Raw genomic sequence first — 25,229 nt, 5'->3', positions numbered from 1 at the left:
GCCCAAACCCACCCAGTCTCCAGGTCCAAACCCACCCAGTCTCCAGGCCCAAACCCACCCAGTCTCCAGGCCCAAACTCACCCAGTCTCCAGGTCCAAACCCACCCAGTCTCCAGGCCCAAATCCACCCAGTCTCCAGGCCCAAATCCACCAAATCCTGCGATCCGCTCAAAAATCCAGGCTGAAATCCAGCCAGAATCCAAGGCTCAATTTACCAGGAAATTAGACAAAATCCAGGAACTAGGCCTCTGATCCACCAGGACATATTCAGCGACAATTTTTGGGACAACCGTCAAGACTGAAAATCCAGGAGAGCTTCTCTTCTTTCAAGCAAGGAGCACTGTCAGATTCTGACTGCTGATCAGGTCACTTGTCACAAGTCAGTTTTCAAATCTGGGGTACTTTAGGCTGACAAATCCTCAAGTGGTCTGTTTTATCCACTTGGGCATCGGTCCAACTTGACGGGATTTTGTTTCTGGTGGCTTATTGTGAGCAAAACTCCAACTGTACTGAACTCAGTGGGAACTAGTGAACTCACAAAGGAGAATCGTAAGGTGAGGGTGGGCTATGACAAGCCTTTGTCTTGTGAATGAGTTGGGTAGTTTGGTTGCCATTGACTTTGCCATGAGGAAGCTTTAATGGAGAAGAACTCACAGAGAAAGGACGACTCGCATTTATCCAGCACCTTCCACAACCACGAAGCACCACAAAGCACTTCACAGTCAACCAGTACATTTGTCACGCAGTCACTGCTGTATTGTGAAAAACAGCCAAATTGCACACAACAAAACCCACAGCAGTGGCTGAGATAAAAACCAAATGATTTTTTTTTCAAACAGAGCTAGTATTTACAAGGACACCAGGGAGACTTTTCCGTTCCTGTTAAAATAGTCTCATGGAATCTTTTATTTCAACTTGCGAGGGCTGGTGGGGATCTAGCATTAAAATCTCATCTGGAAGACAGCACCTCTGGCAGTGCAGCACTCCCTCTGCCTGAAATAAGTGCTCATATTTCAGTGGAGCAGAATAATATCAACAGTGTGGGTTCAATTCCTGCACTGGCTAAGCTTACCATAAAGGACTCTCCTTCTCAACCTCTCCCCCTTTGCCTCAGGTGTGGTGACCTTCTGGTTAAACCACCACCAGTTGCCTCCCTCTCTGGCGACAAATTAGCTCTGGGACTAAAACTGGAGTTGGAGTTGGACCTGGAATCAGGAGTGAGAGTGCTACCCACTGATACTTTGGAATAAGTCATTCCCAGCCAGTTAACACACTTCCAGTCAATTTCCGCTGATATCGGGCTGCTTCAAGCAACCTCGAGACGTTCTCCGCACTTACATTTTGACTGTTCTTGTCTACCTCACTGGGGCAGCCAAACAGCTCGCGACGGAGGAGATTTCCATCATACTCCAGAAACGTCAGATACAGGTTCCGGAAAAACTCCACGTGCTTGTTCTTCACCCGCAGTTTCTTGGGAGAATTCCAGTGGATCACCTGCAGGACAAAAAAGCCCGATCAACATTACATTCACGAGTTGGCCTAGGAAGAGACAGTACATAAACCACAGTCCCAGTGCGCAGAGCTCACTGACACGGCCTGCTTGTCACTGTTACAAAGCACTGACTGCTGGTCACCTTCCATGACCCATTCCGAATTATTCTTTCTTGTTAATTCAGTGATGCTTTTCTAACCATTTGATTGGCAGTACAGAGTGTGAAATGAGAGACATGTTGCTGACATTCTTCACCTTGCACTCATCAGGACGAATGCAAGAATACCAAATTTCAAGCAATCACACCAATCTGCACAACAGGGGAAAAGGGTACTGATTGGTTGGCAATTGACTCTGATTGGTTAAGGCATTGTCATGGGGAGACAGGGAACTGTAGACTGCTCAGGCACCCTGGTATTTAAAAAGGCTTAAGGCTTGAGCATATTCCTTTAGTTTGCAGAGAATGTGCACAGATGTATATAGTTTCTAGCAAGTGTGAATGAGCCACATTATGACCTGGTCTGATCATTGTAAATTGGTTGTTAATGTAGCTATTAGAGCACTCAGGATTCTTCAGCATGTGGGACTACATTTAAGAATAGATGTTCTGGTTTGCGATTTGCAGGCATGGGGTGCCTGAGGACAGTCTGTTCTCTGCTGTAGTGATTAAGTGAAGGAGCATGATGTTCTATTTGATCAGTCGCTTGTTAACATGTATAGCAGACCTGACACCGCACAGAATCTCAAATTCAGACATGAAGTTGTTCTATCATGTGGGAGGCAGGACTGAAGCAGCATCCTGTCATGGAGGTTACCTTGCCTTTGGAAACAAAAAGTCAGCTGTTGATTACTTAGTTTGCACTTCAGCTCACTCCCAAAGCCGATGTTCTCAGCTGGAGAGGAGAGTTGTCCTTCACATTACAGTGAGAGTCAGCCAGTTACTAGGTGGTGCTGTGGGCTAATGCTTTGCACAGAGGGTAGTGGAGACTTTGGAACATTTCTTCTCTCTCCTCCCCCACCTCCGGTCCCCACCCACCTAACTCCAAAAAACCTGCAGCTCAGTTGAAAATTTCAAAACTAAGAATGAGTTTTTTTTTGCCAGGCCATTATGGAAGGGAGTTAATTAAACGGATGAGCTGTGAACAGAATCAGAAGCACGTGGAACCTAATGGCCTCCATCTGATCCCAACCCCAGGTAAGGTACACGTCTAGCAAGTCTTCAGCACTTTATGGTCTACTAACCTCTCTGTAGCTCCTGACAGACTGTGTTAGGGAACTGGAACTGGAGTTGGATGCATGCAGGATCATCCGGGGTGCACAGAACATCATTGGTAAGAGCTATAGAGAAGTGGTCATTCCTAAGGTGCAGGCTGCAGGTAGCTGGGTGACTAACAGAACAGATAAAAGGGGGAAGGCAGATAGTGCAGGGTTCCCCTGTAGCCATTACCTTCTAACAGGTATACAGCTTTGGATACTGTCGGAGGAGTGGATGACATTGCAGGAACTATGAGCAGTAGTCAGGTCAGTGGCACACTGTGACTGGCTCGGAGGTTCAGAAGGAAAGGGTACAGTCAGACAGAGCGATACTGATAGGAGACTCAATTGTGAGGGGGACAGAGAGGAGATTCTGTGGCTGCAGAAGAGACACCAGGATGGTGTGTTACCTCCTGGGTGCCAGGGTCAAAGATGTCTGAGTAGTTGCAGAACATTCTGAAATCGGGAGGGTGAAGAACTAGAAGTCATTGTGCACATCGGTACAAATGACATAGGCAGACAAAGGGAGGTCCTGTGAAATGAGTATAGGGAGTTAGGTAAGAAGTTAAAAAGCAGGACCTCAAGGGTAGTGATTTCCAGATTACTCCCAGCGAGGACAGAAATAGAAAGATAGGCAGATGACTGCATGGCTGAGGAGCAGGTTTAGGGGGAAGTGTTTTCAGTTCTTGGATCATTGGGATCTCTTCTGGGGTAGAGGTGACCTATACAAGACAGATGAAGAAGGGGATCCAGTATCCTTGTGGGGAGATTTGTTTGTGTTACCCGGGAGGGTTTAAACTAGTGTGCCAGGGAGATGGGACTCTGAGTAAGAGAGCGGCCATTGAGAAGTCAGGACAAGACACATTAGCTAGCGAGAACAAATTTACTATTCGGGATAGCCAGAGGTACAGTAAAGGGAGGGAAAAGATTTGAACGCACGAGGCCTGACTAGTAAGGCAGATGAGCTCAGAGCATGGATTGGCTCCGGGGACTGGGAAATTATAGCCGTAACAGAAACAGGGCTGAGAGAAGGGCAGGACTGGCAGCTCAGCGTTCCAGGATACAGAAGCTACAGGCGTGACAGAAGTACAAGTAAGTGAGGAGGGGGAGTTGACCTTTTGTTAAGGGAGGACATAACAACAGTGCTTAGAGGGGATATTCTTAAAGGGTCATCAAATGAGGCCATATGGTTAAAACTAGAACTGTATTATAGACGCCCACATAGGCAGCAAGTGCAAGAGGAGCAGATGTGCAGAGAGATTGCAGATACCTGTAAGAATAACAGAGTTGTATTGGTTTGAGATTTTAATTTCCCCTGTATTGATGGGCCACCCAGAGAGTAAAAGGCCAGGAAGGGGTGGAATTTGTCAAACGTGTCCAAGAAACTTGACTAAATTAATATGTAGAGGGCCCCACTTGTTAGGGGAGGGCGGGGCAGGGGGGTGGGGTTACAACGCTGGATTTCCTCTTAGGATATGAGGTTTGGCAAGTGACTGACGTGTCAGTCGGAGAGCACTTTAGGTCCAGCGACCATAACTCTCTTGGTATTAACGTGGATTTGGAAAAAGTTAGGACAGGTCCACAGGTTAAGGTGCAAAACTGGAGCAGGGCCAATTTTGAGGGCATTAGGCAGGATCTAGCAGAGGTTGATTGGGTGTGTCTGCTTGAAGGAAAAGGAACAACTGGCAAATGAGAGGCTTTTAAAAGTGTCATATCAAGAGTCCAGGGCCAGTATCGGGCTCAAGTGAATCCCAAGATGACTATAAGATCTCGGTGTCCATGTGCATAGATCACTGAAAGTTGCCACCCAGGTTGATAGCGTTGTTAAGAAGGCGTACAGTATGTTAGGTTTTATTGGTAGAGGGATTGAGTTTCGGAGCCATGAGGTCATGTTGCAGCTGTACAAAACTCTGGTGCGGCCGCACTTGGAGTATTGCGTACAGTTCTGGTCACCGCATTATAGGAAGGATGTGGAAGCATTGGAAAGGGTGCAGAGGAGATTTACCAGGATGTTGCCTGGTATGGAGGGAAGGTCTTATGAGGAAAGGCTGAGGGTTTTGAGGCTGTTTTCGTTAGAGAGAAGAAGGTTAAGAGGTGACTTGATAGAGACATACAAGATGATCAGAGGATTAGATAGGGTGGACAGTGGGAGCCTTTTTCCTCGGATGGTGATGGCTAGCATGAGGGGACATAGCTTTAAATTGAGGGGTGATAGATATAGGACAGATGTCAGAGGTAGGTTCTTTACTCAGAGAGTAGTAAGGGCGTGGAATGCCCTGCCTGCAAAAATAGTAGACTCGCCCACTTTAAGGGCATTTAAATGGTCATTGGATAAACATATGGATGATAATGGAATAGTTTAGGTTAGATGGGCTTCAGATTGGTTTCACAGGTCGGCGCAACATCGAGGGCCGAAGGGCCTGTACTGCGCTGTAATGTTCTATGTTCTATGTTCTATAAAAAGTGTAGGAGCATACTCAAGAGGGAAATCAGAACAGCAAAAACAGGGTAGAGATGGATCTGGCAGATAAGCTTAAAGATAATCCCAAGAGATTTTACAGCTATATTAAGATTAAAGTGTGGCTAGGGAGAGAATAGGTCCCCTTAAAGATCAGCATGGCCGTCTATGTGTGGAGCCACAGGAGATGGGGGAGATTATAATGAATGTTTCTTCTCAGTATTTACTGAGGAGAGAATCATGGATGCTAAGAAAATAAGGGAAACAAGTGGTCATGTTTTGGACTGCATACGTTATTACCAAAGAAGAGGTGTTTGCAGCCTTAAAGCGTATTAAAGTGCATAAATCCCCTGGGCCTGATCAATTCCATCCTCAGACATTGTGGGAGACTAGGGAAGAAATTGCAGAGGCCCTTGCAGAGATTTTTGCTTTATGCTTAGCCCCTGGTGAAGTTCCAGAAGACTGGAAGGTGGCTAATGTCGTTCCATTGTTTAAGAAAGGTAGCAAATACAAGCCAGGGAACTACAGGCCAGTGAGCCTGACATCAGCGGTAGGCAAGTTATTGGAGAGGATACTGAGGGACAGGATCAACCAATATTTGGATAGTCAAGGTCTGATTAGGGGCAGTCAGCATGGATTTGTGCACAGGAAGTCATGTCTGACAAATCTTTTAGAGTTTTTCGAAGAGGTAAACAAGAGGATAGATGAGGGTAGGGCAGCAGATGGACGTTAGTAAGGCCCTTGACAAGGTCCCGCAAGGCAGGCTAATCATGAAAGTTAGGTTGCATGGGATCCAGGGAGAACTAGCTAATTAGATTCAAAATTGGCTCGATGGTAGGAAGCATAGGGTGATGGTTGAAGGTAGTTTCTTGGATTGGAGGCCTGTGACTAGTGGTGTGCCACAGGGGTCAGTGCTGGGACCTTTGTTATTTACATAAATGACCTGGATGCGAATGTACAAGGCATGATTAGTAAGTTTGCTGATGATACAAAATTAGGACATATCGTTGATAGCGAGAAAGATTATCAAAAATTACAGAGGGATCTTGATCAGATGGGGAAGTGGGCTGAGGATTGGCAAATGCAATTCAACACAGATAAGTATGAGGTGTTGCACATTGGAAAGTCAAACCAAGGTAGGACTTATACAGTAAATGGTAAGATCCTGAGGAGTGTTGTGGAACAGAGGGACCTAGGAATACAAGGACATAGTTTGTTGAAAGCAGTATCATAGGTGGACAGGGGGAAGAAGGCATTTAGCATGCTGGCCGTCATCAGTCGAGGCATTGAGTACAGGAGTTGGGCCGTTATGTTACAGTTGTATAAGTCGTTGGCGAAGCCACACTTGGAGTATTGTGTACAGTTTTGGTCACCCTATTATAGGAAAGACATAGTTAAACTGGAAAGTGTGCAAAGATGTTGAGGATGTTGCTAAGATTAGGAGGCCTGAGTTATAGGGAGAGGTTGGCCAGGATATGACTTTATTCCTTGGGATTTAGGAGAATGAGGGGTGACCTTATTGAGGTGTATAAAATCATGAGGGGCATGGATGGGATGAATGTATATAGTCTTTTTCCCAGGGATGGGGAATTGAAAACTAGAGGGCAAAGGTTTAAGGTGAGAGGGGAAAGATTTAAGAAGGACCTGAGGTGCAACTTCTTCACACAGAAAATGGTGCATATATGGAATGGGCTGCTGCAGAAGGCGGTTGAGGCAGGTACAATACTAACATTTAAAAAGCATTTGGATAGGTACATGGATGGGAAGGGTTTAGAGGGATATGGACCAAATGCGGGCAATTGGAACTAGCTGAGTGGGCACCATAGTCAGCATGGACCAGTTTGAGCCGAAGGGCCTGTTCCCATGCTGTATTACTCTGACTCTATATCTGTTTGTTTTCTGCTCTAGCAAGGATGAGTTTCTTATTTCCAGTTGGTGCATTGGGATCTTAACTATGTCTGACTTCCCTCCTTGTTTCCTACTCAGTGCCCAGCTTAACTCCCTTTGTCATGGAAATTTTCTGAACTTTCTAATTGGAAGTTACAGGCAGTTGACTGCAGTTCCTCACCCAATCAGAGATTATGTCCAGTTTACTTCAGTCTCCTGAGCCCAGGTGAGTTAAAGTTAGTCAAGGTGAGTTCCAGTCAGATGTCCCATTAAATCCTTCACCAAAGTTGATTTGAGCGTAAATTCAGAAAAGTTAGACATGAGTCATTGGACACCCTAATTTTATTGATAGCTTTTTATGAGGTGTTGGCATTGTGACCAGCCATGCACTGCTGCCTCACAGCGCCAGGGACCCGGCTTCATTCAACCCTCGGGTGACTGCCAGTGTGGAGTTTATACATTCTCCCCGTTTCTGCGTGGGTTTCCTCCAGGTGCTCCGGTTTCCTCCCACAGTCCAAAGATGTGCAGGATAGGAGGACTGGCCATGCTAAATTGCCCATAGTGTTTAGGGATGTGTAGATTAGATGGGTTACAGGGGGATAGGTCTGGGTGGGATGCTCTGAGGGTCGGTGTGGACGTTTTGGGCTGAAGGGCCTGTTTTCACACCATAGGGATTCGATGAGAAACTCTAACTATCTTTGAACTGAATAGCTGGGCCATTTCACAGAATGCCTACAGAGTGGAAGGAAGCCATTAGGCCCATCAGTTCCACACCGATGCTCCAAACAGCATCCCACCCAGACCCATTTCCCCATTCTATAACCCTGCATTTCCCATGGCTAACCCACCTAGCCTGCACATCTCTGGACACTATGGGCAATTTAGCATGGCCGGTCCACCTAACCTGCACATCTTTGGACTGTGGGAGGAAACTGGAGCACCCGGAGGAAACTGGAGCACCCGGAGGAAACCCACACAGACACGGAGAGAATGTGCAAACTCCATACAGACAGTCCCCGAGGGTGGAATTGACCCCAGGTCCCTAGTGCTGTGAGGCAGCAGTGCCAACCACTGACTCACAGTGCCACCCTAATTTCAGATAACAGTTAAGAGTCAACTGCATTTCTGTGGGCCTGGAGTCACACTTAGGCTAGACCTACATGTCCTATGGGACATGAGCAAGCCGTATGGGTTTTTACTGAAGTGAGCTTTAGATTTCAGATTTATTAATAATTAATCCAAATATTAAATTGAATTTAAAATTCCACTGTTAGCCAAGATGGGGTTTGAGCCCATGACCCAGAACACCAGTCTGGGTCTCTATATTAGTGGTCCAGTGATATTATCACTAAACTACCACACTTTCCCATTCTATCAGGTCAGCATTCAGGCTTTAACAGTTGCTGTGCAATCCTCACAATTATTGTCTGCTACATTTTCAGTGACTATGCTATTGCTGTATTATTGACATGGGGTTAATTGTATAATAAATGTATGCAGACAGTGGGTATTAACGGGGGGTTCACTTGAATTTCTAGCAAACGCAAATTAAAACTGGTCATTAGTTAGGAGGTGAATGCTTGTAAATAAATGTCAGAGGGTGTAATAATTGTTTCCAGTTCTATCCTTCGGCAACTGGCTTTTGGGAAAAGAATATGAGAAGTGGGGAGGAGTTAACAAAAATTTACAAAATTGAAGGAAAATTCATGATGAGAAGGGGTAGATCAGAAATGTTTTGGGACTAACAGATGGAGGTCTCTTATAATTATTTGAACTTATTAAACTTTTTGCAAGGCATCTATTGGAATTGACAAGGTTTTGAAATAGTGGAGGTTTTTCGCAAAAACCAAAGATTCAAGACTGACTGTAGAAAAATCCACAAAGAAAATTCATAATTTCCAGAACATCATTCCTGAGCTCAGACATGTTTTACATGTTTTACATGTCTGAGCCAAAAACAGCAGATAAACTTTCTTTCTTTAGTGATCCTAGTTATGAGATAGATATTGGCTAGGGTTATGGGGGAGATCTGCCCTAATTACCTGCTAAATAAAAAACTGAGAGAACTGTGGATGCTGTAAATCAGAGACTAAAATAGAAATTGCTGGAAAAGCTCAGCAGGTCTGGCAGCATCTGTGGAGAGAAATCAACATTTAACGTTTCGGGTCAAGTGAGTTCGGAGGAAGGGTCACTCGACTTGAAATATTCACTGATTTTTCTCCACTAATTTTCTTTTATGCAGTTTCTGGATCTTCTGACTAAGAAAGGGCAGATTTGGTCTCTGTTTAATGTGTCATTCAAGAGATAGCACCTCTAAAAGTGAAGTACAGTCTCAGTACAGTACTAAAGGCAAGATTAATCAAGGACTACCAGAATGGATCTGTTAAGGACGATTTATGTCTGACTAACTTGTGTAAGTTATTTTGTGATGATAAGAGTTGAGGGAGGAAGCTCACTGATGTTGTGCATAAATTTCAGCAAATCTTTCTCCAATCCTTCTGCAAGATTGGTCTGAAAATGTCGAGCAAGTCAGAGGCAGGAAACAAAGCACTATAATCGGCTGGCAATTTTGTGACTGGTCTTCCGGAAGCCTCAGTACAAGATCTTTTGCTGGTTAAATATTTATACACAAATAGATATGTATTAATGGTTCAGATTTAAATGGAAGGGGAATCGTAAGAAGTTTATGGATTACAGGATATAGTTCGTCATGAAGAACAAACCTGTCGATGATATCTATGGACTGGTCATCTGGACAGAAAACTGATAATCAAACTGGACAAGTTGAAGTAATATATTTATGAAAGACAGACAAGCCAAGGGGATGCACAATAACTGCTGGGATACTGAAATGTGTCAAGGTGCATAGGGACCTTGGAGTGCATGTCCACAGATCACTGAAGATCACAGGAGAGTGTGGAAGCTTTCAAGAAAGCTCACATGATACTTACCTTTATTGGCTCTCGGGGACATCTATAAATTTCCTTATTAGCACAGTTTAGTGCTAAATACCTGCCTTATTAGTACCTGAGTTTCTGAAGTGGGAGACTGAACCTTACTAAGAAGTGAAAGTGCTTTCACTGAATCAGGTCTGACATTGAAACCAAGAAGGAAACAAGTAGAAGTCTTTATCCCCCCCAAACACAGAGGGTTATTCAAACTTGGAATGTTTCACCCAAAGTAGTGACTGGGGTAGATTTTAACTCCCTTGATGAGGGAATGCTAGAGTAGTATGCTTCTAGATCAACAGAGAGAGGAGACATTTCTGGATCTGGTTCTGGGGAATGAGGTGGGTCTAGTGAATCAGGTTTCAGTTAGAGGAACGATTGGGGAATAGCGATCTTAGTATAAAGAGTGGGATTCCCCAAGGATCATTACTCAAACCATTACTTTTCTTATCTATATTAATGATTTACAAGGAGAGGAGAAGTTCAAAATTTGAAGATGTGCAAAAACTTGAAAGTGTTGCGAACTGTGAGGAGATAGTGATAGATTTCAAGAGGATAGCGAGAAATGGGCAGAAATATGGCAGATGAAACTTCAGGTAGAGAAATGTGAACTGCTAATATTTTGTAGGAAAAACCAGGACAGGCAATATAGAGATTACAACGCTAAAGGAGTCACAGGAACAGTGGGGATATATGTGTACAAATTGATGAATGGGGCAAGGTAGCTTTTTTTTTATACATTCACAGTAGGAGGGCGTTGCTGGCTAGGGCAGTATTTATTGCCCATCGCTAATTGCCCAGAGGGCAGTTAAGAGTCAACCACATTGGCTGTGGGACTGGAATCACATGTAGGCCAGACCAGGTTCTAGACGGCAGTTTCCCTTCCCTAAAGGTCATTAGTGAACCAGATGGGTTTTTCCTGACAATCAGTGATGGATTCTTAATTCCAGATGTTTTTCATTGAATTCAAACTCCACCATCTGTCTTGGTGAGATTCGAACCTGGGGCCCCAGAACATTACTTGGGTCTCTGGATTAACAGTCCAGCAATAATTCCACTTGGCCATCACCTTTCCCAAAAGTGTTTAAAAGCCTACAGAGTTTAAGCATTCCAGATAGAAACAGAGAGGACAAATGGTAAGAGTTTATAGTGAACCTTTATTAAAAACTAGTTTCTGCCTCATCACACTCCAGGAAGGTGTAAGGATTTTGGAAGAGGGAGTATGGCTGAATCTCCCCATCAGGTTCGGTTCTTTCAACTCTCAAATGGCCAGGGGAAGATAAAGAAAATGTTTCAGAGATAGTCTTCTTGAAAAGTTGACCCTAATGACTGGGAAGAGCTTGCTCTGCCATTCTTCGAAGCGGCAGCAACCCAGCCACAAAGAGGTATCACACTTTGAATGGTGATCGTGAGGCTCGGTGGTGGTAGATTCCCCTCTGCATCTCACTACCCCATGGGGCCATTTCGCCTATTTGTGTCCAAAGAACCAACCTGTTCGTCCCATGAAAACTCATGGTGGGAGTCCAAATGGACATGTCATCCCCAAAATGTGGAACACCAACACCATCAAAGGAGAGTTTGGAAAGGATCCATAAGAGGTTTACAAGAATGATTCCAGGGATGAGGAACTTCACTGCATGGATAGATTGAAGGACTGTTCACCTTAGAGAGGAGGAGGTGGAGATGAGGTTTGATAGGAGTGTTCTACATCATGAGCAGTCAGATTAAGACAAACAGTTCCCCTTGGCAGAAGGGAACCAGAAAGCGTTTATTTAAGATAGATGCGAAAAGTGTCAGAAGTGATGTATGGAAAGAGCTTTTTTACACAGTTAGTATCCAGAATGCACTGCCTGAGAGGGTGATGGGGACAAATTCAATAACGGCTGTCAAAAAAAAAAATGGAATTTGGTCAGGACTTTGCAGAGAAAAGTAATGCAGGGAAAAAGGGAAAGAAAGCCAGTGAGCTTTAGAGATTTCTAAAATAAAATATGAGGACCAAAGAGTAAGGGCACAGAAATGAGATTTCAGCAAAACCCCTAGGTGAGGAGTAAGTGCTGTTTTGAATAATGTCGGCTAAACTGCTTCCTGATGCATTGTCAATAATGTGTTTTTTATTCTTACAAAGTATTTAGTCTGGAAAGGCTGAAATGATGTTGCAAAGATTAACAGGGTAGTTCGACTTCTATAGACCAAGAATCATCCTACGGCTCATTACAATAACTGGTTAGCCAAATAATAATGTATACGAAAGAGTAATGTACCATTAGAGACATAATATTCATCTCACTCAGGATGGGTCAGCTTCTATTAATCAAAGTAAATTAAATTGTTGCGCATGAGAACATGCAAGGATTTGAATCATGAGAGGTTGTGAGATGCTTCGACCTTCCTTGTCGAAATATAATAGATTTAATCTGTCTCATCGGGTGCTCAGACTTCCTTTTACTCCACTCTTGAGAAACGGGCATCGGTGGAGAGGCTGGGGTCTATTGTTCATCCCTAACTGCCTTTGAGAGGGTAGCAATGAGGTACTGCCTTGAACCACTGCATTCCGGTGGTGTAGGGGCACTCACAATGCGGTCGGGAAGGGCCTTTCTGGGTTTTGATCCAGTGACCGTGAACGAATGGTGATATATTTCCAGGTCTGGTTTGTGTGTGACTTGGAGGGGAATGTGCAGCTGGTGAGATGTGTGCAAGGCGCTGTGAAATTGTCACAGACTGCCTTGCAGATGGTACTCACTTTACAGGGCACTGACAGAGGAAGGAGTGACGGCTAAGCTAGTGGGAATGGATGTCTAAACAGGTGGAAGGGCACCAATTCCCAACGCACTATATATTCACTCACTTGGATCCATAACTATCAGATCAGTAGTGCTCATCAATTCACACAATGGGCTAGAATTAATCCTTCAGTACCACTTCCACAGCTGGACACCAGGAGCATCCACTGTTACAAAGTAAATCACCCACAAATGCAGCAAGTAATGTAGTTGAGAACAGCAAGTTACAAGGGGACATGGACTGATTAAGTGAGTGGGCAAAATTGTGACAAATGGAGCTCTGTATGGGGACCATAAGGATCTCTAGATCCAACTAAAACAAGCCAGAATATTTACTTATCAAGGAGGATGGAGCAAATGGGGGAAAATAGGGTGAGAAATAGAGCAGAGGGATTTGGGGTGTTCAGGCATAGAAATCGCTATAAGTAAACAGTAAGAAGGGGCTGCAGTACAATAGGGAGAAGACATGATGCAGTTAATAATTAAACCCCATTTGTAACCTGGTATTTAATTTCAAAAACTGTACCTCAGAAAGGATTCGACAGCCTTGCAATACACCTTCACCAGAAGGATTTCAGGGTTAGAAGTTTTATATTAGAAGGAGCAGTTGTAGAGACTTGTATTTTTTTGAGCCTAAAGGATTGAGTGGTGATCTAATTGATGCATTTAAAAATTAGACCAACCACTCCCTCCTCTATCCCCATAACCCTACATTTTTAGCAGCTAACACACCTAGCCTACACGTCCCTGGGCAATTTAGCATGGTCAATCCACCTAACTTGCACATCTTTGGACTGTGGGAGGAAACCCACGCAGACATGGGGAGAACGTGAAAACTCTATTTAGATAGTTGCTCAAGGCTGGAATTGAACCTGGATCCCTGATGCTGTGAGGCAGCAACACTAACCACTGAGCCACTGTGCCACCCACAAAAGGTCAGGTTGTAAATATAAATGTTATATCGTCGTGACTTTGTACCATGCTCTTTTGAGTAAATGAAATAATCGGAAAGGCTTGCATTTACATAGCACCTTTCACAGCCACAGGAATGCCCCATTGCACTTTACAACCAATGAAGCCACTTTGAAGTTTAGTCACTTATAATTTTGAAAGTTCAAAATCCAACTGTAATAAAATCATATTCAAAAATGCACAATCTAATGTTATACCACAAGGACACAAGTTGATTTTCCACTGAGAAAATACTGAATTAATTGCAACTGAAAGATAAACAAAATCAGTCACAAGTCTGTAATCAGTTTATTTGGAAATACTAGTCTATTTGGCTAGATTCTGTTTCTTTGTCAGGCAAATACATAGCTTCTATATACAAAACACAAACTATGTTAAAATTTTGAAAATCATTTTGTACCTTCAATCATATTGAGAATTACAGAGTTATTATTGATCCTGTGTAGCAGTCCAAGCCGATCTTTGGAACATAAATTTTTAAAATTTGCATTCATCTCATGCATAACTCAACACTCAACCTTTGCTGCAAAAACACTGACTCATATTTTTCCCTCTCACCTCATCTCATGCCTCTTCCCTTTCAGGCCAACTCTCTCCTTCTCACCAACTCTCCCAGTTCCTGAGTCATAGAGGGAAAGGGGAGGAGACACCATTTTACAGTCTACATTTCAGATCATAACTTTCCGCTTCTTGTTGTCATCCCCTCTTCAATGTTTAGCCAATTACCATAAATCCTTTTCCTCCAGTTACTGAAACTTACAGCTACAGGAAGGAGTATGTCCTTACCTACACCACGTAATTCCCAGTAAAGATATGTCATAGTCCCAACTTTCAAGATATGGACTTTATGAAATGCGGACTCTCTGAAATGGACTTTTCCTTTAAAAAGTGGACAATGTGCTGCAAAGATGGCCACTGAAGGTCAGGTGACCTCTTGTGAGTAAACAGACAAGGATTAGCTCATGTCTGAACACACGCTTCTTGGAAATCATTCATATGTACATATCCGCGGATGAAAGACTCCATTGAAAAGACATTCAAATTGTGAGACTGCTAGTAAACTAACACCTCTCATTGTCTCGCTACTTCCCAAAAATCAAATCCAATCGCTTCCCCACTGCTCCACATCCCAGGCTAAGTGTCTGTAAGCTCAAAACTCAACACAAAGAGGTCCAAGATAACAAGGTTTTCAAAAGCAGTCGTGGACTGCCATTATTCATCCTCCTTTGTTTGGTAATGGCTCCTAATGTCTAATCGTTTGTCTGCATATTTGCAGTATCGATCACGTGGCCACAAAACGAAAATGGATTTCACACGACAAATCTCGTCACTTAGGAATCAGGGAGAGACAAATCAGTTTGCAGACCAAAAGGAACCATGTCCTAACAAGAAGAAAGGGTCCCTGCTTAATACAACCAGCACAGCCAGGCAGAGGGGGGGAGACGGGGGGGGCTCATTTGTCCTCACTTCCAAAGAGTATCCGTATAGAAAGTCAGCTACAATTTCACCTTGAAACCCAGAGAAGTTTAAGTTATCACCATCAGGGAGAGGCCACCCAGGTCTGCAACACTGCATCTTAAATAGGACAGATTCAAAACTGTGACTTTTTTCACTTCTTGTTATTGTTTATAACTTAAGTTGAAGTTAAAAAGGAAGTTCAATGACCTTCACTGCTCCACAAGGATGTGCCACCATTTTCTTTCTGTTGTTCCACTCTGTCTCTCTCTCTTTGACTGTACCTGCCTCCCAGCAGTCTCACAATTGTATGCAGCAACTTCCCTCACTTGCTCTTACCTACACCAAGCCCCACCCCTCCAATCCTGCATGGTTTCCGTGTGACTTCCTCACTCATTGAGGTCATCCCTGCCACTTATTCCCCATTTGCAGCAGCAGGAAAAGCTGAGCCGCATACTTTCACTGCACTCAATCCCTTCCCCTGCCTCATTCCAGGAGAATGAAAGCCCACAGTAATGCCGGCAGAGCCAGGATGGCTGGTGGGGGTGGGGGGGGGAGTGTCCCTGATGTTTGGCTCCTCACATGCAATGATGGGAGGATCTTGGCCATCACTAGTGAGGACCAGGCCTGATCTTTGGAAATGGAGAAGCATCCGTGTCCTGGTAACCAAGTAAGAAGCATCGGTCATTGCTGTGCGACTCTCCAATGATCCCACTGTGAATTATTGTTAACACGCCAGAACATCTAACCTTGGTGACAACATATTCTCCCTTTTATATCATGCAGGGACCAGCGGCACTACATGGTCTCTGTGATTAACAGCGTGGCCCTGCAAGACATACCCTCCATATGTGTGTGTGTGTGTGTATGTGAGTGAGTGACTGTGAGAGTGTGTGTGTGTGTATGTGAGTGAGTGAGTGTGAGAGAGTGTGTTTGTGTGTGAATGAGAGGGAGAAGAGAGAAACAAGGGGAGACGGAATGAGCATGGGAGGGAGGAGAGAGAGAGGGTGTGAGAGAGACAGGAGAGTGAGCTTGAGAGGGAGAGTGAGAGGGAGGAGAGAGGAGAGAGAGAGAAGGGGAGACAGAAAGGAGAGAGAGGAGACAGAGAGAGAGAGAGTGTGAGTGAGTGAGAGAATGAGAGAGTGTGTGTGTGGCTGGGTGAGTGAATAGATTTGTGTTTGAGAGAGAGTAATCATGTTGTTTCTTTCATTTCAAGGTGTGTCAATACATGATTATCTTTCCTTCTGAATTAAACTTACGAGGAAGCCTGCTTTGTCTATTATTTAAAAGGCACAACACTAAAAGCATGGTTTGAACATTCCAGCTAAAGTACACATTCTGTTATGGACAATTAAGATGTGTGGAGTGAGGGGAAAGGTTATTCCACCCATCTCTCCTCATTCCTAACATCCAGTAGAATGTCTGATGTGAAACATCTTTGGGAAGTCATTCCTTGATCTTATTTGTTCAAATGTGAGCAACTCCAGTCTTCCTTTGTAACTAAAGGCTTTCATCCACAGCATCACTGCAGTAACTCTCTACCTCACTCACTCATAAAGCCTTCCTGGAGCTTTCCCTGAGGATAACCCGAGGTGGTGAAAGACAATGGAAATTTTTCTTTCTTTTAACTCCAGAGGCAAACATTTAGTTCAGGTTTAGGCCTTCAGTCGGATTGTACGATTAAGGAAATCAAAAAATACACAATACATCATGGTTGTGTGTTATCATATTACTGAAGAATATGTAATTTTGTACGTTGCGGTAGTGCCTAATGTCAGTGTGACTATGCGGGGCTTGGGTTTGTACCTCACTGCAGCTTCATGCAATTTAAAGTCATACAGTGCAGAAACTGACACTTCGGTCCAACCAGTCCATGCTGACCATAATCCCAAAGTAATCTAGTCCCATCTGCTTACGCTTGGCCCATATCCCTCCAAACACTTCTTATTCATGAACTTATCCAAATATCTTTTAAATGTTGTAACTGTACCTACATCCATCACTTCCTCTGGAGGTTCATTCCACACACAAACCACTGTGCAAAAAAAAATGCCCCTTGTGTCTTTTTAAAATCTTTCTCCTCTCACCTTAAAAATATGCCCCTTAGTCTGAAATCCCCCACCCTAGAGAAAAGACCTTTATTACTCACCTTGTCTATGCCCCTCATGATTTTATAAACCTCTATTAGGTCAGCCCTCAGCCTCCTACGCTCCAGTGAAAAAATCCCAGCCTATCCAGCCTTTCCATATAACTCAAACCCTCCATTCCCGGCATCATCCTGGTAAATCTCTTCTGAACCCTCTCCAGCTTAATAATATCCTTCTTGTAACAGGGTGACCAGAACTAGGCACAGCACTCAGGAAGAGGCCCCTCCAATATCCTCAACATAACGTATTTAATAATTTGTTTTTGATGGGTCCAGAGAGGAATTACGGGCGTTGATAAGCTGAGTTGATAAGTTGATAAGTTGTTCTATGATTGGAAAAGGCTGGAAGGAGCAGTTGGATTGTTTGTTTGTTTGCTGTGTTACTGGATACGAGAAAGTTCAGTTACCAAGTAAGGACGACAGGTTAAGTATTTTTCTAAGCCATCCCTCTTCCATTTGAATGGTCCCAATGATCGGTTTCTTGTACTTTCCCTCACTTTGATTTCTCTGTCTAGCTCCTCAGTTGTGAATCATTACTGCTTTACTTTCCAAGTCTGTCAACAAAATATGACAGACAAAGGTGATGGAGATGAGGGTAAATGGCACAGGAAATGTTACAGTCACAGAAAGTACATGCTCTATCTACAACATTAATCATTTGGATGAATACATTTTGACGACCCACTAGACTCCAATTCAGTGATGACTGACAACTTAACAGAGTTTATATGCAAATCTATAATGCTTGCTAATCAGCCAATTTGTATCGGTACTAATAGGCACTGTTATGTTTAGTCACACATCTTAATATTTTCTTTAGTGCCTCAGTATGAGTGTCTGTCACTCCTGTAAAACCCTTTTGAGCATTCCTGCATTATGAGCACTACATAACTGCAAGTGGCTATTGTCTTGTGGGTCGTTATTTGTGATATAAATGCCATTGAAGAAAGCAAGATTGATATTTATGCAGCACCTTGTCACATCTTGAGAGAAGCATCGCACACATTCCACAGAGTGAGGGCTGAATTCTCAGTGGGTGATGGGTGTGGGACTCAGGCAGCCAATCCACTTCACACCCTGCTCCCCAACTCTGCACGCCCTTGCACAATGACTGTCCTTTGACAAATATTGTCCATCCACCTGTTCAATGTATTCCCAATTCTGTCACTCAGATCTCTTGTCTGTCCTTCAAGAAGACAGCACAGAACACCAGGAGAGGCTAAGAACATACAAACATAGACCAGGCCATTTGGCCCCTTGAGTATACTTCACCATTCAATAAGATCAAAGCTGATTGGACGGTGCCTCAATTTCCACATTCTTGCTCACCTCCCAAACCTTTGACAACCTTGTTGGTCAAACATCCGCCCTCCCCAGCCTGAACAATCTTCAATGACCGAGCTTCTGCTGGCCTCTAGGGGAGAGAGGGTTCCACAGACCCATGGCCCATAGTTGCAATGATCTACAGCACAGAGAAAGGCTCATTGGCCGGTTGAGCCTGCGCCAGCTGAAAACAACCACCTAATCATTCTAGTCCCATTTTCCAACACTTGGCCCACAGCCTTGTAGGCCTTGGCATTGCGAGTGAACATCTGAATACTTCTTAAATGTTATGAGCGTTTCTGCCTTCACCACCCTTACAGGCAGTGAGTTCCAGATTCCCAACATCCTCCGGGTGACAAAGTTTTTCCTCACATCCTCTCTAAACCTTCGGCCCCTTATCTTAAATTTATGCCCTCTGATCCCTCCACCAAGGGGACTTCCTGTCTACCCTGACTATGCCCCTCATAGTTTTACACTGAGAACAACAAATTCTCCTCACCTCCATCCTAAAGGGGAGACCTTTATTTTTAAACTTTGTCTCCTAGTCCTCGTCTCTCCCATGAGGAGTAACTCGAAGAGCTTCTCCAGCAATCTCCAAACTAAGATCCAGGGGCGAGGAGGTGAGTGGAGCCTCAATGTTCCTGACTATCAGAGATGGGCGTCAGGATTCAACCTCATGCCACCATATGACACATTCACGCTGACGTGAAGTCAGCAGTTAGTGGTACATGATCACATGGACAACAATCACTCTTCCCTCGCCAATCTCTTTAATCTTCTGCAGGGCGTCCATGAGGAAGTGGCCTGTTCATTGAGTCTGCTCTGAAGTTCAATGAGATCATGGTTAACAATAGATAATCCCCAAATCCACTTTTTCCTGCCTTTTCCCCAGAACAATTGATTGCCTTAATCATACCATAAGACGCAAGAGCAGATCCAACGAAACGATGTCACCCAGTGTGAGGCCTTAAGTTTAAGGCTCTATTGATTGAGCTAGCCAGGAAATCGGTGCACCCACTCTTTCTGCTCGGTATCATCGGTGGCCATGTCCAATTGTCTACCACGCCAAATGTGGCATCCACCATCGCCGAATGTATTTGTGGGCAGCTGGTTGCGAAATCCAGCAAATATCTCTAGCAGAGGGCTCTGGGGGTGAACTGGGGTGACATTATATCGTGCGACAGAAAGTCGGTCACTGGCTCCCACGGCCCCATAGCCACCTCCAGCGGGTAGCAGGGGTCTTCCACCATCTGACGAGACCACGGGCCTGTTGAGACGCCGGTGTTTTGGTGAGTCCAGTAAACCACCTGTCAATAATGTGTTGGGGGAAGGTGGTGGGGGGGCGTGTATTTACTCAATTTAGCCCCTCTCGACTGTGGAACGGTCTTGAAAGGAGAAAGCAGCTGCTCTTTTCTTTGCTGTTCATCTTGGTCCCCGTCCGAGACCCAAGCTAACAAAATAAGACGCCTCCATACAGGTCTGACTGATCATGGCAGCAAGGTGGAGACAGATGCACAAGGCAGTGAAATTAACCACTCCCCGCGCCACCCCCACCCCCCCACCCCTGCCAACCCAACCCGTGACTGAGCAAGTAGCCTTTCACACAGTTAGGCAAAGTAGTTCTGAGGTTTCCGAACAGCGGGGAATATTCACTGCTGTCTCGTCCACCCCCTCGATTGCTATTGTCCTTGAGTATTTCCAGTGGCATGTTTCAGAAGGCCCAAGAAACCCGTACCTCCCCAAATCACAATGAAATACCGTTCTTAATAGGGATATTAAAATTGACAAGCCTCCTCTCCTTTGGAGATTGCTTGCGCCAGGGGTGATACACAATAATCAACAAAGCAGCTCCCCATGACCTCTGTGGGGCAACTAGGGATGGGCGACAAATGCAGCACGCTCAGATCCCAGCAAAGAACTTTTAAAAAGATCAGCTTGCTGCAGTTATAGAGTCATACACCACGGAGACAGACCCTTTGGTCCAATAAGCCAACCATAATCTCAAACTAAACTTGTCCCACCTGCCTGTGCTTGGCCCATATCCCTCCAAACATTTCTTATTCATGTACTTATCCAAATGTCTTTTAAATGTTGTAACTGTACCCACATTCACCACTTCCTCTGGAAGTTCATTCACACACGAACCACTCTCCGTGTAAAAAAAATTGCCCCTCATAATTTTTTTTCAATCTTTCTCCTCTCATCTTAAAGTTATGGCCCTAGTCTTTAAATCCCCCTCCCTCGGTAAAAGACACCTGCCATTCACCTTATCTATACCCGACATGATTTTATGAACTTCTATAAAGTCACCCGTCAACCTCCTATGCTCTAGTGAAAGAAGTCCCAGCCTATCGCCTCTCCCTTTAATTCAAACCCTCCATTCCCAGCAACATCCTGGTAAATCTTTTCTGAACCGTCTCCAGCTTAATAATTTCCTTCCTACAACAGGGCAACCAGAGCTGGACACAATACTCCAGAACAGGCCTCAGCAATGTCCTGTACAACCTCAACATAACATCCCAACTCCTATATTCAAAGGTTTGAGCAAGAAAGGCAAGTGTGCTAAATGCCTTCTTAACCACCTTATCTACACGTGATGCAAACTTTGAAGAATTATGTACCTGAACCCCTAGGCGTCTCTTTTCAACAACTCCACCCAAAACCCTACTTTCAATTGTATAACTTCAATTATACCAAAATGGAACATCTTGCACTTACCCCAATTAAACTCCATCTGCTACTTTTCAGCCCATTGACCGAACTGATCAAGATTTCTTTGTAGTCTGAGATAACCTTCTTCACTGTCCTCTAAACCACCAATTTTGACAGCATTCGCAAACTTACTTACCATGCCTTCTACATTCTCATCTCAAGCATTCATAGAAATGACAAAAAAAAAGTGGACCCAGCACCAATCCCTGTGGAACATTGCTGGTAACAGGCCTGCAGACCGAAAAACAACCCTCCACCATCACTCTCTGACTCCTGCTGTTAAACCAACTTTGTATCCAATTTGCAAGCTCACCCTGGATCCCACTGGACCTAACTTTACTGATTGGTCCACCATGCGGAACCTTATCAAAGGCTTTATAGAAGTCAAAGTAAACACTGTCTACCGCTCTGCCCTCATCAATCTTCTTGGTTACTTTCTCAAAAATCTTAATCAAATTTGTGAGATACAATTTCCCTTGTACAAAATGATGCTGACTATCCCTAATCAGTCCTTGCCTCTCCGAATGCATATAAATCCTATCTTTCAGAATCATTTCCAACAACCTACCCACCACCGATGTCAGACTCACAGGTCTGTAGTTTCCAGGCTTCTCCTTGCAGCCCTTCTTAAACAAAGGCACAAAATTAGCCACCCTCCAGTCCTCTGGAACCGTACCCACATTTACGGATGATACAAATATTTCTGCAAGGGGGCCCTGCAATTTTCTCCCTGACTTCCCACAATGTCCTGGGATACACTAGATCAGGTCCAGGAGACTTATCTACCTTTATATTTTCTAAGCCCCCAGCACTTCCTCTTCTGTAATATGAACCGTTTTCAAAACATCAATATTTATTTCCCTGTGCTCTCTAGTCTCCATTTCTTCCTCCACAGTAAGAACTAACGCAAAATATTCATTTAATATTGTTCCAATCTCCTGAAGTTCAACACAAAGATGATCTCTTTGATCTTTAAGGGGCCCGATTGTTTCTCTAGTTGTTCTCTTGCTTTTAATGTATTTGTAGAATCTCTTTGAATTATCCTTAATCCTATATGCCAAGGCTATTTCATATCCTCCCTTTGCCTTCCTGATCTCCATCTTAAGAATGCCCCTGTATTCTTTATATTGTTCAAGAGATTTACTTGAATCCAGATGTCTATATCTAATACATGAGATAACACTGTGGAGCTGGAGGAACACAGCAGGCCAAGTAGCATCAGAGGAGTAGGAAAGCTGATGTTTTGGGTCGGGGGAAATGTCAGCTTTCCTGCTCCTCTGATGCTGCCTGGCCTGCTGTGTTCATCCAGCTCCACACCTTGTTATCTCTGACTCCAGCATCTGCAGTTCTTACTATCTCTATATCTAATACATGGTTCTTTTTTTATTCTTGACTAGAACCTCAATATCTTTATTCATCCATTGTTCTCTAATCCTACCAGCCTCACCTTTCACTCTAACAGGAACATATGGCTCTGAACTCTCATTATCACAATTCTGGGTGATAACTTATCCCACTTATCAGACATCCCTTAGCCTGCAAACAATCTAATCTAATTTTTGAAAGTTCTTGTCTCATTCCATTAAAATTTGCCTTACTCCAATTAAAAACTTTAATTTTTATGGAAGGCTTATTCTTTTCCATTTCTTTTTTAAAACAAACAGAATTATGATCACTAGATCCAGAGTGTTTCCCTACTATCACTTCATTCACTTGCCCTGCCTTATTACTCAAGAGAAGGTCAAGTCTTGCTCCTCTTCAGTATGATCATCTTACATATTGAAAAAGACAATTAAATTCAGAAAGTCAGAAGGTTAGATACACTTGTCATCTCAACACGGTCAATGTCAACCCCCTTCTAACCACTTCCAAACCTACGATGGCTGTGAGGAAAAGGTCCTGTTTAAGATATTGCTCACAACAACACACATTGTTTTGTGCCTCTAACCTCTGTTATGCATTAAGTGTCATGTTCTTCTTTATCAACAGAGCCATCGCTGATAGAACAACATCTCCATCTGTGCATCATTTGGTGTGATTACAGATGCTACAGGGTATAAATCATTCAGAATGAACTTGTCACAGAGAGCTCATCGAGAATTGTGCTAGTGGGATCAAGTGACGATTTAAAATGTATTTGCTCAACTTTTCTACAGTCAACGTAATTCAGTCCCGGTGCAATCTTCTGTGCAGTTTATTCAACCTATTTGCACTCATCATTTCAACCTGTCATTTGCTGGGGATACTGCCAGGATCATTTGGAAGAAAACAAACAGCATTGCTTGCATCCGAGAAACATAATGAAAGCTATTAAAAAGAAAACTGTGACTACTGAACCCTGTAGAAACTTGACTAAGATCAATTTACGGCAGTGAAGAAACTTAAACTGTTCCCGCTGTTGGCCAAGCTTGCAGCATCATTAGAATTCATCACCTCCCTCAATGTCTTCGAGGTGAGTTTAGTTGGGGGGTTGGTGGGTGAACATTTAATCAAGTGTTACAGGGAAGACACAGGATACCATGTTCTCCCGCCCTCATCCTCATTTGTCCTCTTATTCCACTGCCAATCAAGGCCCTCAATGCCTAATGCTCACTTAGGAGCCTCATCTCTCTCGGCCACTGTTATTAACCCAGCAGCAGACAGGGGGTTTGCCATCCAAGGAGTCTCCCACTGATGGAAGGGGGGCTGGGCGAATGTTCCACATTGTCAGGCCGTGCTAGATTGAGGGAACGAATGCAATAAATGCTGGAGAAACTCAAGAGGCCTTGACTGTGTCTACGGGGAGAGAAACAGCATTAATGAATTGAGTCCAATGACTCTTCTTTGGAACCAGTTTCGGGAAACCAAGAGCTGACCCCTGTGCTTGTTGCTGACCTCCTTCCATTGGCGACCCCCACACTGCTCCTTTGACCCAGAAAGCAGCGACGACACTAAGTCTTAGCATCATCGAGATTTTGGGTCATATAGCACGGAACAGACCCTGCGGTCCATGTCGACCAAACTTCCCAAACTAAACTAGTCCTATTTGCCTGTGTTTGCCCTATATCCATCTAAACATTTCCTATTCATGTCCCGATCCAAATGTCTTTTAAATATTGTAACTGTACCTGCATCTACCACTTCCTCTGGCAGTTCATTCCACATACAAACCACCCTCTGTGTGAAAAGGTTTCCCCTTTTAAATCTTTCTCCTCTCACCTTAAAAATATGTCCTCTAATTTTGAACTCCCTCATCCTAGGGAAAAGATCTTTGCTATTCACCTTATCTATGCCCCACATGAGGTTATAAACCTTTTCAAGTCAACCCTCAACCTACTACTCTCCAGTGAAGAGTGCCAGCCTATCCAGCCTTTCTTTATAAGTCAAATCCTCCAGTCCTGTCAACATCCTGGTGAATCTTTTCCAAACCCTCTCCAATTTAATAAAATCCTTCTTATAGCAGGGCAACCAGAACTATACACAGTACTCCAAAAGTGACTTCACCAACCTCCTGTACAACCCCAACATGACATGTCAATGTAAGGGTGGCCCATGTTTGAACGATACAAAATGGCATACAAGAGATAAACAGAATAAAACAGCTTGCTCCAGCATTTAAGCGAAACATAATAGTACCTTTGAACAGGGCTATTCCAAGGTGAATGGGAGCCCCTGCAAGCAACCATCTGAGACAGTTTGATAAGTGGATGCCAAAGGATAGACAAGGGATTGATTCCAGCCTCATTAATGAAAGCATGTTGTCCCATTGGGTGAACAGCACCAGTTAGAACAAGGGGTGTAAATCTCAGTCCATGAACCAGTGA

The 25,229-nt window shown here is 43.9% G+C and overlaps 1 protein-coding gene across 2 annotated transcripts in view; it reads right to left on the bottom strand.

Moving 5' to 3' along the window:
• large1 (LARGE xylosyl- and glucuronyltransferase 1) overlaps positions 1 to 25,229 on the bottom strand; it is a 420,017-nt gene that overhangs the window by 31,553 nt on the left and 363,235 nt on the right. For both annotated transcript variants that reach the window (XM_048607545.1, XM_048607546.1), the window contains exon 10: positions 1,338 to 1,493. In XM_048607545.1, the coding sequence (XP_048463502.1) occupies positions 1,338 to 1,493 (156 nt within the window). The remainder of the gene's footprint in view (positions 1 to 1,337; positions 1,494 to 25,229) is intronic.

This window comes from Rhincodon typus, chromosome 18, assembly GCF_021869965.1.
Source record: "Rhincodon typus isolate 14 chromosome 18, sRhiTyp1.1, whole genome shotgun sequence".
In the NCBI taxonomy this organism is placed as follows: domain Eukaryota; kingdom Metazoa; phylum Chordata; class Chondrichthyes; order Orectolobiformes; family Rhincodontidae; genus Rhincodon; species Rhincodon typus.
This window is presented reverse-complemented; position numbering and strand designations above follow the sequence as displayed.